The sequence below is a fragment of the Chiloscyllium punctatum genome, chromosome 1 (assembly GCF_047496795.1).
Source record: "Chiloscyllium punctatum isolate Juve2018m chromosome 1, sChiPun1.3, whole genome shotgun sequence".
In the NCBI taxonomy this organism is placed as follows: Eukaryota; Metazoa; Chordata; class Chondrichthyes; order Orectolobiformes; family Hemiscylliidae; genus Chiloscyllium; species Chiloscyllium punctatum.
This window is the reverse complement of record NC_092739.1, coordinates 44,801,237-44,816,224: the sequence shown is the minus strand read 5'-3', so window position 1 is coordinate 44,816,224 and position 14,988 is coordinate 44,801,237. Positions and strand designations below refer to the sequence as shown.

At 42.4% G+C, this 14,988-nt stretch overlaps 1 protein-coding gene across 1 annotated transcript in view; it reads left to right on the top strand.

The window, feature by feature from the left end:
* The window catches only part of LOC140459775 (uncharacterized), a 243,750-nt gene that overhangs the window by 219,404 nt on the left and 9,358 nt on the right, over positions 1-14,988 (top strand). The window contains exon 34 of the mRNA XM_072554326.1: positions 12,283-12,321. Within this exon, the coding sequence (XP_072410427.1) occupies positions 12,283-12,321 (39 nt within the window). The remainder of the gene's footprint in view (positions 1-12,282; positions 12,322-14,988) is intronic.

The window sequence follows — 14,988 nt, the reverse complement described above, 5'->3', positions numbered from 1 at the left end:
AAAGTCATGGTCCATATTGGCACCAATAACATAGGTAGGAAGAGGGCTGAGGATGTTAGGCAGGCTTTCAGGGAGCTAGGGTGGAAGCTCAGAGTTAGAACAAACAGAGTTGTTGTCTCTGGTTTGTTACCCGTACCACATGATAAAGAGTCGAGGAATAGGGAGAGAGAACAGTTAAATGCGTGGCTACAGGGATGGAGCAGGAGGGAGGGATCCCGGTATCTGGATAACTGGGGTTCTTTCTGGGGAAGGTGGGACCTCTATAAACAGGATGGTCTACACCTGAACCTGAGGGGCACCAGTATCCTTGGGGGGAGGTTTAAACTAACTCTGCATGGGCATGGGAACCTAGACTGTAGCTTTAGGGTGCAGGACCTGGAGCGTAGGGAGTTTAGGAACATGGCATTAATCTCAAAGGAGGGTGCCTGTAAACAGGAAAGTGGCTTGAAGTGTGTATACTTCAAATGCAAGAAGTATACAAAATAAGTCAGGTGAACTTGCAGCGTGGGTTGGTACCTGGGATTTCGATGTTGTAGCTATTACGGACACATGGGTAGAACAGGGACAGGATTGGCTGTTGCAGATTACAGGGTTTAAATGTTTTAGTAGGGTCAGAGGTGGGGGTAAAAGAGGGGGAGGTGTGGCATTGCTTGTCAAAGATAGTATTACAGCGGTGGAAAGGAAGATGGACGAAGACTCGCCATCTGAGGTAGTTTGGGCTGAGGTTAGGAATAGGAAAGGTGAGGTCACCCTGTTAGGAGTTTTCTACAGGCCTCCTAATAGCCCTAGAGACGTAGAAGAAAGGATTGCAAGGATGATTCAGGAGAAGAGTGAAAGTAATAGGGTGGTTGTTATGGGGGACTTTAACTTTCCTGATATTGATTGGGAAAGCTATAGCTCAAGTTCGTTAGATGGGTCAGTGTTTGTGCAATGTGTGCAGGAGGGTTTCCTGACACAATATGTAGACAGGCCAACAAGAGGTGAGGCCGTACTGGATTTGGTTCTGGGTAACGAACCAGGCCAGGTGTTAGAATTGGAGGTAGGTGAGCACTTTGGGGACAGTGACCACAATTCGGTGACTTTTACTCTAGTGATGGAGAGGGATAAGTGTGCACTGCAGGGCAAGAGTTATAGCTGGGGGCAGGGAAATTATGATGCAGTGAGGCATGACTTAGGATGGGTGGCTTGGAAAAGTAGGCTTCATGGGAAGGGCACAATTGATATGTGGAGCTTGTTCAAGGAGCAACTATTGAGTGTCCTTGATAAATATGTACCTGTCAGGCAGGGAGGAAAGGGTCGTGTGAGGGAGCCGTGGTTTAATAAGGAATTGGAATCCCTTGTTAAAGGGAAGAGGGTGGCCTATGTAAAGATGAGGCGTGAAGGTTCAATTGGGGCGATTGAAAGTTATAAGGTAGCCAGGAAGGATCTGAAGAGAGAGCTACGAGCAGCAAGGAGGGGACATAAAAAGTCCTTAGTTGGTAGGATTAGGGAAAACCCAAAGGCTTTCTATAGGTATGTCAGGAATAAAAGAATGACTAGGGTAGGAATAAGTCCAGTCAAGGATAGTAGTGGGAAGTTGCGTGTGGAGGCTGAAGAGATTGGGGAGTCACTGAATGAATACTTTTTGTCAGTATTCACTCAGGAACAGGACATTGTTGCCGATGTGAATATTGAGTCACAATTAATTAGAATGGATGGCTTTGAGGTATGTAGGGAAGAGGTGTTGGAAATTCTGGAAAGGGTGAAAATAGATATGTCCCCTAGGCCTGATGGCATTTATCCTAGGATTCTCTGGGAAGCAAGGGAGGAGATTGCAGAGCCATTGGCCTTGATTTTTATGTCCTCGTTGTCTACAGGAATAGTGCCAGAAGACTGGAGGATAGCAAATGTGGTTCCCTTGTTCAAGAAGGGGAGTAGGGATAACCCTAGTAACTATAGGCCGGTGAGTCTCACTTCTGTTGTGGGCAAAGATCTTAGAGAGAATTGTAAGGGATAGGATTTATGAACATCTGGATAGGAATAATGTGATCAAGGATAGTCAGCATGGTTTTGTGAAGGGCAGGTCGTGCCTCACAAACCTTATTGAATTCTTTGAGAAGGTGACTAAGGAGGTGGACGAGGGCAAAGTGGTAGATGTGGTGTATATGGATTTTAGTAAGGCATTTGATAAGGTTCCCCATGGTAGGCTACTGCAAAAAATACGGAGGTATGGCATTGAGGGTGATTTGGAGGTTTGGATTAGGAATTGGCTCGCCGGAAGAAGACAGAGGGTAGTAGTTGATGGTAAAGGTTCATCTTGGAGTGCAGTTACTAGCAGTGTTCCACAAGGATCTGTTTTGGGACCATTGCTGTTTGTCATTTTTATAAATGACCTGGAGGAGGGGCTAGAAGGTTGGGTGAGCAAGTTTGCGGATGATACGAAAGTCGGTGGAGTTGTTGACAGTGAGGAAGGATGTGGCGGGTTATAGCGGGATATAGATAAGTTGCAGAGCTGGGCAGAAAGGTGGCAAGTGGAGTTCAATGTAGGTTAGTGTGAAGTGATTCACTTTGGTAAGAGTAACAAGAAGATGGGGTACTGGGCTAATGGTCGAATACTTGGTAGTGTGGATGAGCAGAGGGATCTTGGTGTCCATGTACACAGATCTCTGAAAGTTGCCACCCAGGTAAATAGTACTGTGAAGAAGGCATATGGCGTACTGGCTTTTATTGGTAGAGGAATTGAGTTCCGGACTCCTGAGGTCATGTTGCAGTTGTACAAGACTCTGGTGCGGCCGCATCTGGAGTATTGTGTGCAGTTTTGGTCGCCATACTATAGGAAAGTTGTGGAGGCACTGGAATGGGTGCAGAGGAGGTTTACCACGATGTTGTCTGGTATGGTAGGAAGATCGTATGAGGAAAGGCTGAGGCACTTGGGGCTGTTTTCATTGGAGAAAAGAAGGTTTAGGGGTGACTTGATAGAGGTGTACAAGATGATTAGGGGTTTAGATAGGGTTGACCATGAGAACCTTTTTCCAGTATGGAGTCAGCTATTATGAGGGGGCTTAGCTTTAAATTAAGGGGTGGTAGGTATAGGACAGATGTTAGGGGTAGATTCTTTACTCAGCGAGTTGTGAGTTCATGGAATGCCCTGCCAGTAGCAGTGGTGGACTCTCCCTCTTTATGGGCATTTAAACGGGCATTGGATAGACTTATGGAGGATAGTGGGCTAGTGTAGGTTAGGTGGGCTTGGATCGGCGCAACATCGAGGGCAAAAGGGCCTGTACTGCGCTGTATTCTTCTATGTTCTATTTTGGTCCAGTGAAATGTCAAGATCCTTTTTAACATTTATTTTATTTTAATGTGTTTATTCAAGTGCAGAATATCCTCCTTGGAACGTCATACTAGTCAGGAAAGTTTGGATGTCTCAGACTCAAGAGACAAATGGGAGACTGTGCTAGACTGGTCCCATGCCTGCTTACATTAATTCAGTGTCCTGGCATCCACTGCACTCTTGGATAGTGGTTTGTGACCCTTTGAGTGAAGTAATTTCTCCTCATCTCTGATTTAAATCTGAAACCCATTAGTTGAGACAGTTGCAGCAGAATAGTTCCAGTAGGAAATACATGGAACTCTAGGCCATGGGTACGGTGATGTATTCTGCATCTCCTCTGCGGCTTAGCCAGTGTTTCTGGCACTACCATTGTGTCTGTTTTCAGTGGACCTGGCCTGGTGCTTCTGCCTCATTGTTATAATGACTGTAGGGATGCTCAAGTCTATGTGGATTAAGTAATACAGTGTGAATTGACCCTATTGCTAGTTCTTCCAGAGTGAGACCACATCTGCTCCTGCAGTAACACTTTAACAAAGTGTTAGTAACACTTTGTTACTAACATCTGCAGTAACAAAGAGAAAAGGGCACTTTAAGGTCTGGGTTCTTGACCTGTCAAGGCTCAGCTTCTTGAATGAGGCTCCATTTTAAACTCGACAAGATAATTCTTTTGAGAGTTAGTTTCTACACATTGTATCTGAATGCACAGATAGATTGAACTTCTATGTAGGTCAGACCCAAAGTGACACCAGCTCAGATATAGAAGTGAAACAGGTTTATATATACGCAATGTCTATATATGCTATTCTCTACAACTGTCCCATATTGGCAACATCCTGCTGCCAACTTCATCACAGGAGGCTTTCCCGCCTCTGGCAACCTGACACTCAACTTCCCAGGTAATTACACCATCTCCTGCAATTATTGTTCCCACCATCACAGGCTGGATTTAACTCCACTCATTGTTTTCAAAATGAATGCAAATTGTAATAGAAATTGCTGCCTCATTATAGTCCTCAAATAAGAAAACGATCCCACTATACTCTTCCAGTTGTAATCGACAAATCTCACTCACTTAATGCTCCTTATCCTTTTGGCAGTTTAAGTTTTAACAAATTAAGCCTTCCCTGAGCTCAACAGTTCCAAGCTCATACTAGCAACCCTTCCCTGACTATTAACACGTACTGTCAAGGCTTCTGGCTTGATTTAACATGTTGCTATTCACTCCTGAAACAAATCAACTTTTCAACACTGGATATCAACATTTTGTCTACGAAACCCTTCTCAGCTTTTAATGCAACCTTTATTCCATTTGTGACACAAACAATGTAACCAATTGTACCCACTTACCTCCATTGTACCAATAGAGCAAAATTTACAATTCTGGGATGTATAAAAATAACTTAGAAATTGTAAGTGAAACATTTCACGCAAAACTTTTTTTTAATTGATCACTAAGATTAATCATGGTATTTTAATAGAAGATTGCATTTTGATGGGATAACGTCTCATAAATGAATGAACATATGCCAATAGATTTGCGTTTACAGTGTGTATTTATGAAAAGCTGTGGTGAATTGAATTTGGTTCTTTCACAGTGCAGACCCACTGAGCTTAGCTAAAATGGAAAAGGTGTTCAGTGGAATGTATTGCTGTGCATGGTTATCTTTTCTTGAAAAAAGAAATGCCACTTCTGCATCAAATTCTGACAGTGGTGTCATTCTGATTTCAGGGCATTATACTTGATTTAATCGAGAAATCTGCAATAAGAGACAGCTAGCAATAAGCTTAAAGGCTGCTTTTGATCATGAATGCTGAGCTCAAGTTGCTTAAAGCTATTAGTTAGATTCGACTGCATAGCATTAACACCTTTAGTTTACATATTGTGTTTCTCTGCTAAGTTGTACTATTGCTGATCCTGAATGGGAAAATAAGGATCTAATAATGATGGTAGCAGTGCATGAACAATGATATTTGAACTCATGACAAGTTCTATGTTACAGTGTTAAAACTGATGTAAAAATACTTTGGATCATGATGGCAATCATAACCAATCTAGAATAACATTTTCCAAACCATGATAGATGACCTTTTCTTAAGAAACATGTGATTACTGAGATAGAGTATATGAAAGCAGATGTTGCTCTCCTTAACAGTCCATATGGGCTAATTAGCAGGGTTTTAGGGAGAGGAGCAGACACCTATATTACTGGCTGTCTGCCCGTTTTGTATGTTAACCCCATTTCCTGAATGGAACAGACACATGAGCAACTTAATAATGCCTCCTGTATCATTCTCCAGAGATTACTTAAGTCCTCTTATTCCTTTTTTATTGCACCTGGAAAAAAATACCATTTATTGCAATTGAGTGTTAGAGGTTATAGGGCAGACTCTTCGGTTTGAGGATGTATAAAGAGGCTGGATAACATTCCTGGTCTTGCCTTCATAGGCTGCATTGTTGGGATGAAAGCCATTTGTTGCTATTTCTGACAGTAGGTCAACTCTCTGCTTGAAATTTACACTGCCACTGACTTTTAAGGTTGTACAACTTTCCAACTTTGAGTTGAAGAAAATGTCAATTCAAAAAATAATACTGCTACCCAATGCATACCAGCGTCTTTACGTAAATACAGAACAAACGTTCAGTGGATGTCAAGTAGGCTAAAGACATTGGTCAATTTATGCCAAGAGTAAGTGGAACAGGAAGTGAGAGTATTACATTTCATATTTGTGCCCAGAATTTCCGTTGGGCTCTTCAGATTTCCTGTCATTTTAGCATTGTTTCCACTAAGTTCCTGCAAGAGGTTTAGTGAGAAATTGCGACACCAGGGAAGTTCTACCCTCGTGGAAGATAGGACCTAAACCCATGTCAGGTGTGCAAAGTCAAGAGAATTCCTGTCTCCAAAAGGCTGACTGGGCGGAAGTACGTTACAGCTGTTAAAAAAATAAACAGCTTGCCAGTCCTTTCCTCTCCACATTGCCCATCCAATCCACCTCATTGTTATACTCTGATAGAAGATAAAGAACTATGGATGCTGAAGATCTGAAACAAAAACAGAGTGCACCAGACTCAAAATGTTAACTCTGCTTTCTACCCACAGTTGCTGCCAGACTCGCTGAGTTTCGCCAGCAGTTTCTGTTTTTATTATAAAATATTCTTATTGATAAGAACTTCTTCACATTTAACTCCCTTCAACAACTTAATCCCTTATAAAAACAAGCATTTATATTCATTGCTCCAGTTCAAAGACTTTATAAGCACTTGGAGCTGTCAATCAAACTGAACTGACAGGCACCTCACTGTGATAATAACAGACTGAAAAATCAGGCAGCATGATTCCTTTCATTCTTGTCCTCCAGCCTTTATCAATATACAGAGAGAAATAGAAAGTATGTGTTTTCTTGAATTTACTTAAAGTTCAGAAGATGTAAATGACTTACGTGCAAGGGGGCAATTGCAGTAATCATGACATCACCGGTTAAGCAATGCTACCCATTTACTTTCAATTCTGACTTCATATGGAAGTCAGAAACACTCATTAAATGGATATAAAAAATTGTGGGCACAAACAATAGCTGAAGAAATCATGAGCATTACATTGTGCCCACTGATTGCTTCTTTATTATTGAGATATAAGAAGTTTTATTGTAAGAAGACATTTAAAAAACTGACCTTGATGTTTCCAATTGATCACTGCAATCTACTGGAGGGAGGGTGCATTTGATGAAGGCCTACTGGCAGACATCCACTCCCAATGAAACATAGACATTTTGATTGTTCATCGTGAACTTGATGAAGTCACATAACTCATAGTTCCTTATCGAGGCACAATATCAGCCTCTTTGGGAAGCCTGTATGTCACGTTGTATGCTGACACTTGATTGTTAAGGAGATGAGTGTGCAGGCAACCCTTCAATTACACTGCATGATTTTTCTGACTTCCCCCACAAATTATATATTAATGGAGCTAAATTGTCAGCTGCTGTGCCTGTTCTTGGTGTGGCTGTGGCCCATTGAGCATCAACAGGAGAAGGAGACAGCAGAGGCAAGACAAGTTCAGCAACCTCCAATGGTTGCTACACTGGCTCCAGAGGAAGAAGAAGCACAAATGAATGGTGAGAATCGGGGTTTACTAGCATCATGCCAATTACCTGCAAATGTCAGAATGAGAATACAACAGATGATTAAGATGCCCTGCTGTGCCACCTCAGAATTTTGCCTCAGACTGGGTGGCAGTCGCATTGCAAGATCCCTCAAAATGTGAAGTGCTCTTAATTTTTACACTAGTGGCCCATTCCAGAGCACCACTAGCAGCATCTTTTTCACATTCCCCAATCCCCCACTCACAAGTGCGTTCAATACTCTATCAATGCCACTCTTGCAAGAACCCACCTGGGCATTACCTCCAATCTTGGTGAAGAAAGTCAAAAAGCTCAGATCCTCCACCATTGCTGGTGTTGCCAGATCGATCATTTGTATCCACAATGGTTACAGAGTACCCCATTACCAATCACTGGCATTTGACAACAGGGCAAGATTGTTTTCACTCCTATAATGATCAATCATTTTCTGGCCATCGAAGCCTCACTTTGAGATGTGCGCCAGGATCCTGGGAGCTGCCATAACTGATCCAGACTCCCTCACAGGTGCCTGCTCCTTTCAGAGCTCCTTGATTCCTACAGGAATGGCTGCAGGGGCACAAAGGGGTAAACCCCCTCAGCCCCCACAACCACTTCCAGATCCGGATTCAGGTGCAATGCTGTTCAGTTTTCCACCAGGTATACACTGGAATAGAGCGTAGGCCTCCCGAGGATGAGATTTTAATGCCTACGTCACCCTGGAAGGGATTTGCAGTACGATCTAGACATGGTGTTATGTATTATTGTGGTGGGTCTTTCACAATTTGAACAGACAAAGGGGAGTTGTCCTGTGTGTGGACAAATTGAGGGAGCGAGAGCAATCCTCTGGAGATGAAGGTGTGATGCAGGATCAGACATTAACCAGGAGGACCCTTCACGAGAAGAACACCTCTGTTCTATCCATAAAAAAGACCCTAAGCTTCCAGTTGTCTGCCACTTCAACACCACCATGTTCCCTGACCAACATCCCTCTCTCAGGCTAGCTATAGTGCTCCAACGCAAGTTGGAAAAACAGCACGTCATTTTCTGTTTGAGGACTCTACAGCCTTCAGGACTCGATATTGAGTTCAAAATATTTAGGGTTTAAGGAATCTTGACATGAGCTTACAACAACTCCGCACACACCAACCTTGTTATCACAAAGTCTGCTATTACACACCATTCATCATTAGCTACCAATTATACACTAATAGCTATTCACTCACCTAGCCTTATCGTTATCCACTCCTTTGTCTGTCTAACTGTTTTTATCTCTCCTTGTGCGCTGTCCCCACCTATCATTGACTACTTACTCTCTTCCCCCCCGCCCCCATCCCACTCTCAGCATAGAAAGTTAACTATTTCCTTGCTATCATCATTTCTGAGGAAGGGTTATTGAACCTGAAACATTAACTTTGATTTCTCTTCACAGAAACTGCCAGACCTGCTGAGCCTTTCCCAGCTATTTCTATTTTCGTTTCTGATTTTCAGCTTCCACGGTTCTTTTGGTTTTCATATGTCTGACTTGTTGGTTTGCTTTCTTTCACTTTTGTCTTGCAACGTAGGTGTCACACTCTCCATGTTAATCTCTGAATGATATCTTCAGTTGAACCTTCACATACCCTGCCCTATGCTACTGTTAGAGAAGAAGCTGCAATGAAACAAAGCACTTGCACTTCATGGTGCTAAAGTGAGGATATGACATGAACCATCTGCGGTTCCTGCCCTCACAAAAGTCTTCTTTCCTGCGTGACTCTTTTTTCATCTGTAACCCTTCAGTGTTTGAGAATGCAGAGACTGTAAAGTGCCTTGATATACTTCAGCATTCTTGATGACTGTTTAACCTGTGAGACATAATATCTTATGTAGTTTTTCTCTGCAAACCAATGTGCTAGGAGAGACAGTGGACACCTGAGCTGCCCATTGAACTTTGACAGTCACTGTGGTTCTTTGAAAAGCATGGAATATCCTTTCCCAACAGATACATGTGGAATCATGACTGATTCAATACTCTCACCCTGTATCCCAGTGTCCAAGAATGTGCGGATGTTATGCCTGACAATTTAATAGACATTGCCTTCAGCCTCAGTGTCTTCCAGTGTGGTGCCTTGACTGACGTCCTTCAAGTTCAAGGTCAAGGAACTATGGTGTATGAGGCTATCTGCAGTCAAAGATTTGTCTGCATGTGGGAGGAGAGTAGTCCAGAAACTGAACTGGACTAGCCCTAGCAATATAGTGGCTACAAAAGCAGCTGAGAAGCTAAGAATTCTGTGGCAAGTAACTCATCTTCTGACTACCCAAAGCCTGTCCACCATCTACAAGGTACAAGTTAGGAGTGTGTAGGAATATTCCCCACTTGCCTTGACGAGTACAGCTCCAACAACACTCAGTTAACTTGACATCATCCAAGACAAAGCAGCCCACTTGATTGGCACCACATCCACAAACATTTAATTACTGCACTATTGATGCTCAGTAAGAGCAGTATAAACTACCCACAAGGTGCACTGCAGAAATTCCCAAAGGCTACTCTGACAACACCTTCCAAACCCATGACCATTTCCATCTAGAAGGATAAAGGTAACAGTGAAATGGGAACGCCATCACCTCCAAGCCGCTCGTCATTCTGATGTGGAAATATATCGTCGCTCCTTTACTGTCACTGGGTCAAAATCCTGGAACTCCCTCCCTTATAATATTGTGGGTCTACAGCACATGGACTACCGTGAATGGAGAAGGTTCACCTCCACTTTCTCAAAGACAACTGGAATAGATAATAAATGCTGGTCCAATCAGCCACACCCACACCCCCTAAAAGATTATTTTAAAGAAACAAATTGGAGAGCCTTACATCTTTGGGCTGTTTAAATTATCTCCTCATCTTTCACATAGACCTGACTTAACAAGGTCCTATCCTGAAAGTAATAATTGAGCAGATGTTGTAACAGTGCAAGTGAAAACATATTGGCCAAGTGACCGTTTATTTACCGTAATGTAGCACTCATGGCACCAATGTGCCCTCGGGTGGTTTTCTTCTTCTACCTCCCCCTATCTCTAGGTTCAGGGTCAGCATTTGCTGCTGGGATGGAGGGAGCCTGCTCTGTGGTTGACCCAGTGAAATTGGAAGTCTTCAGCAGTCGTTCCTTGTTGCCTATGGCCGAAATGGCCCTGGCCTGTTGAGAGTCTTTGGCCCATTGAGAGTCCCTGGCCCAGATACAGGCTGAGCCTCCTGGACCTGAACAGCTGCAGGCATTGGGATCCGAGGCACCATGCTTTCTCCTTGAGAGAAAGGAGTACCTGGAGTCAAGATCTCCATTCCCACCCCCCACCCCCAACCCTGACCTTGCCATTGATCCTGAGCACCTATGGCCAAAGTGATTGAGTGCAGTCTGTGTGTGTATCTGGCAGCCATTGAGTGTTCTACTAAACCTGGATCTCCAAAGTGGCTGCTCCACTTTCTATGGAGTCAGACACTGGCTATCATAGTAGTGAGATCATTGAAGGACTCTTCCATTTTTCATTTCACCCAGCAAATACCTCTGGCATTCCTGGCGGATATTCCCTGTCTCTGCAGGTTGACCATGCCTCATGACTGAGGAGAGAGACTCCTCTTCTGCCTGGGGCTGAGCAGGTGACCAGTCTCCAAAAGTCCTCTTGAGTGTCAGAAGCCTTGATTGTTTCTTCCTGCACCAACTGAGGATATTCCTCTGTGATGTGCTCACTGGGTTGTGCTCATGAGTCTAATCTATCTAGAGTATCCACCAAGTTAAAAGACTCTGAGCTGGTGGACAATGCATTTGAAAATCTTGTCAATGCATCCTCTGAGGTCAGTCACTTCCTCCTCCAAAATGAAGCTTTAACGTTAAGTCAGTGGCATATGAGAGACAATTACTTTCAGATTCCTGATTAAATCTGGTATAAAGCCAGCAACAGAGCCTTCCTGTTTGGGATAAGTGACACAGGCTCTTCTTTCATGAGAAACTTTTCTTGACTGGGAAGAGAAGTTGAGATGATGTTCTGAGCTCTGGTAGTGGCTGTCCCTGGAAGGGAGATTGGCAGCAGCTTCCAAGCGGAGCTCCCAAACACTTCTGGTTCCAGTGTTGGGACATTTGCTACAGCAACAAAATTTCACCTCATTACGTGAAAAGGAAACATTTGCATGACTATGGAGAGAAGGCAGGAGTGGAGCAAGGTGAATTACTCTAGCAGAGAGTCAGCACAGACATGGCAGACCAAATGGCCTCCTGTGTTGTAACTATTCTGAGTCTCTATGAGAATCCAAGAGGTGCCAAAGGTGGCTAAACCAGTATACAGCTGTACATTCCAGCGGAGAGATTATTGAGAAAGGGTAAACTCCTGCTCACAAAAGAAATAGATGTGCAAGTTCAAAAGAAACTGGAAAAGTAGCCAAAACCTCTCAACCAATATAGAAAATTGCCAACAGTAAGTCAATTAACAACATTATTTCCATGCAACTGTGTGTATTTGCGAAAAGCTGGCTTGACATTGCATTTGGATGAGTACTCATTACCTTTATCAAAAGAGTGAAGTTAAAACTACTGCTCCTTGGCCAGTTAGTAACAGAAACAGCCATAGATGTAGTTTATCACTGAATCTGCGTTTCAGTTTTATTAACACTGTAATATGGAAACTGTTGAATAATGTGTTATCATGATTAGTACAATTGCATTTAGATACTAAATCTTTTTTAATGATCATGCAGTTAATAATATTGTTTTTAACTGGCAATTACAGGATATACATCAATTGAATAGAATGTTTGGCAGGTTTATTTGCTGTTGCTTCTTTCTGTCTTTCCACATAGTAGTCAAAGTCTCTATCTTTGATTAAAATAGGGCCCAGATGGATTGCCGATGCCAGGATGTTGGCAGAAGGTATGAAGTGCATGATTTTTTCAAAAATATATTTGAAGGGAATTAAGGTCTTCAGAATAAAGTTAATTTGTGATATATTCACCATAATGCATCACAAACATATTCTTGCAATGTCCTTTTAACTTATATCCACTGTTCGCTATTGGGGTGAACATTGTAAATACTAAGTTGGATTTGGGAGATAAATTCGCTCGAGGTAACACCCTCGAGGTGGGATCAGTAGACTTACTGTCCCATCAATACTGTTGGTCAGGTAGTTGGTGATTTGACCTTTTGAACCACTATGTGAGTATGTGGCCATCTTCTTTCCCATGCAGATCAGGCTGCTAACAACGTGGTTAAAGAGCCCATTATAAGTCAAAGAGACATAGGGTCTGCTTCCATGCTGTATGACTCTTCGAACCAAATAGTCAACGCCAAACATGTTCCCAAACTAAACTAGTCCCACTTGTCTCCATTTAGCCCATATCTCTCCCTTCCTACTCATGTACTTAACCAAGTATCTTTCAAATATTGTAACTGTACCTGCATCTACCCCCACTTACTCAGGCAGTTCATTCCGCACATTAGCCACTCTCTGTGTAATAAAGTTGTCCCTCGTGTCCTTTTTAAAACTTTCTCCTCTCACCTTTAAAAATATGCTCCCTGGTTTTGAACTTACCCACCCTAGGGAAAATATTCTTGCTATTCACCTTAACTGTGCTCTTCATCATTTTATAAACCTCTATCGGGTCACTCCTCAACTTCCTATGCTCCAGTTAAAAAAGGTCCCAGCTTAATTTTATAATGCAAACCCTCCAGTCCTGGCAGCATCCTAGTAAATCTTTTCTGAATCCTCTCCTGTTTAATAATATCCTTCCTAGAGCAGGGCAATCAGAACTGCACACCGTACTCCAGAGGAGGCCTCACTAACATCCTGTCCAACCTCAACATGACGTCCCACCTCCTATACTCAAAGGTCTGAGCAATGAAGGCAAGAATACTAAACACCTTCTTAACCACCTGAGAGGCAAATTTCAAAGAATTATGTGCCTGAACCCCAGAATCTCTCTGTTCTACAGTACTACCCAGGACCCTCCCAATATGTGGGCTGATGAAAAGGATGACCCGTGCGCTCTAACCTCCTCGTCTAGAAATGGCCAAGAAACTAAAATGCAATTGCTTCCTTTTGTGAAATTTACGCAGTTAGAGGGTTGAAGTGTGCTATGTCAGTAAGGCTGATTAATTTACAAATTTGTCTTAAATTGAAAGTTGTGCTAATGTGACTCCCCTTTTCAGCAAAGGATACAGGGATAAGTCAAGAAATTATAAGCTACTTAGTGTTGTTTCAGTTGCTAAGTTTTTTTGTTTTTATGCATGATAGTTCAGTGTCATCAGTGACTCCCCAATTGGACATAACATCCCCAACAATCCACATAGTGCACCCTCTGCCAGTGTCTGGTTAAATGACATCAGAAGGTGTGGAGTGTACCAGGAAATGTTACGAATGACCTAATCAATCGCCAACTTCTTAGGACACACAAGTTCTTTTCTTTCTCAGTGAGAGAGTGAAATTGCATCCTCGCCCAAGATTAAGCATAAATTTACCACCGATTGTTGATTTACTTTGCAAAGTTCATCAATAAACAATATGCAGTTTTTGTAGTGAAGACACATATGTGGAAAACTATTCCACTTGTGTCACCCTACTGAACTGCAAGAGCAACAAGAAGCAAACAGAATTTAAATAGCATCTTTGAAGTAATGAAGCATCACAAAGCATTTTGCAGGCGGCTAATTAAAAAAAAAACATTGTGAGATGTGACTAAACCTTTATAAAGGTTTGAGGAATGCCTCAAAGAAGGCAGAGCTGGAGGGTTTTCGGAAAAGAGCACCCGGTCTTAGGACCACAACAGCTGGAGGTGGAGCTGCCTGTGGTGGAGGTGAAAGGAATGGGAGAGATGGAGGAGAGGTCAGAATCGGAGCAATGCTGAGTAGCTAAGGAATTGCAGGGCTGGAGAAAAAGCAAAGGTAAGGATAGGCAAGGCCATTGAGGGACATGAACTAGAGGATGAGAATTTTAAAGTGGAGGCAATAGGGTTATTTATCAGTTAATCTATCTCTAAATGCCAGATATTTCAATTACAAGCAGCTCCATTGCTGCCAGATTTGATCACCTGAAGTGATAGCCATGTTTGTTTAGCATCCACCTGTTAACCTGTTACTTCAATAGTTGGGAAACAAGTGACATTACTGCGATCTTCCTGCTAATATTTACTTGGAACCTTTTCATTTATTGTCCTCTAAGTATATGTTGGTCAACAGGAGTTGATCATGTGTTATCACTGAACTTTTAGCATGTGTTTTACTTAATTCTTGTGTGTCTTTGTGTTTTTTTGCAGTGATATGTCTAACCCGAAAGCATGAAGTTTGTATATGATGCTCCATATTTTGTATTTATATAGTTGTAACTGTTTAAAAAAAAATCAAGAACATGTTCACACATAGCTGCTTCTACTTCTTTGTAGTAAGAAGTTGCATACATATTATACATTAACTGATAGAACAGTTCTATCAGAGACTCATAGTGTTAAATGAAACAATGTTGGAATGTTGTTTGCGTGAGCTCTGTCTCAGTTTGTGTATTTTGCATGGACCTGAGTCATTGATGCATATCTGGATGAAGTT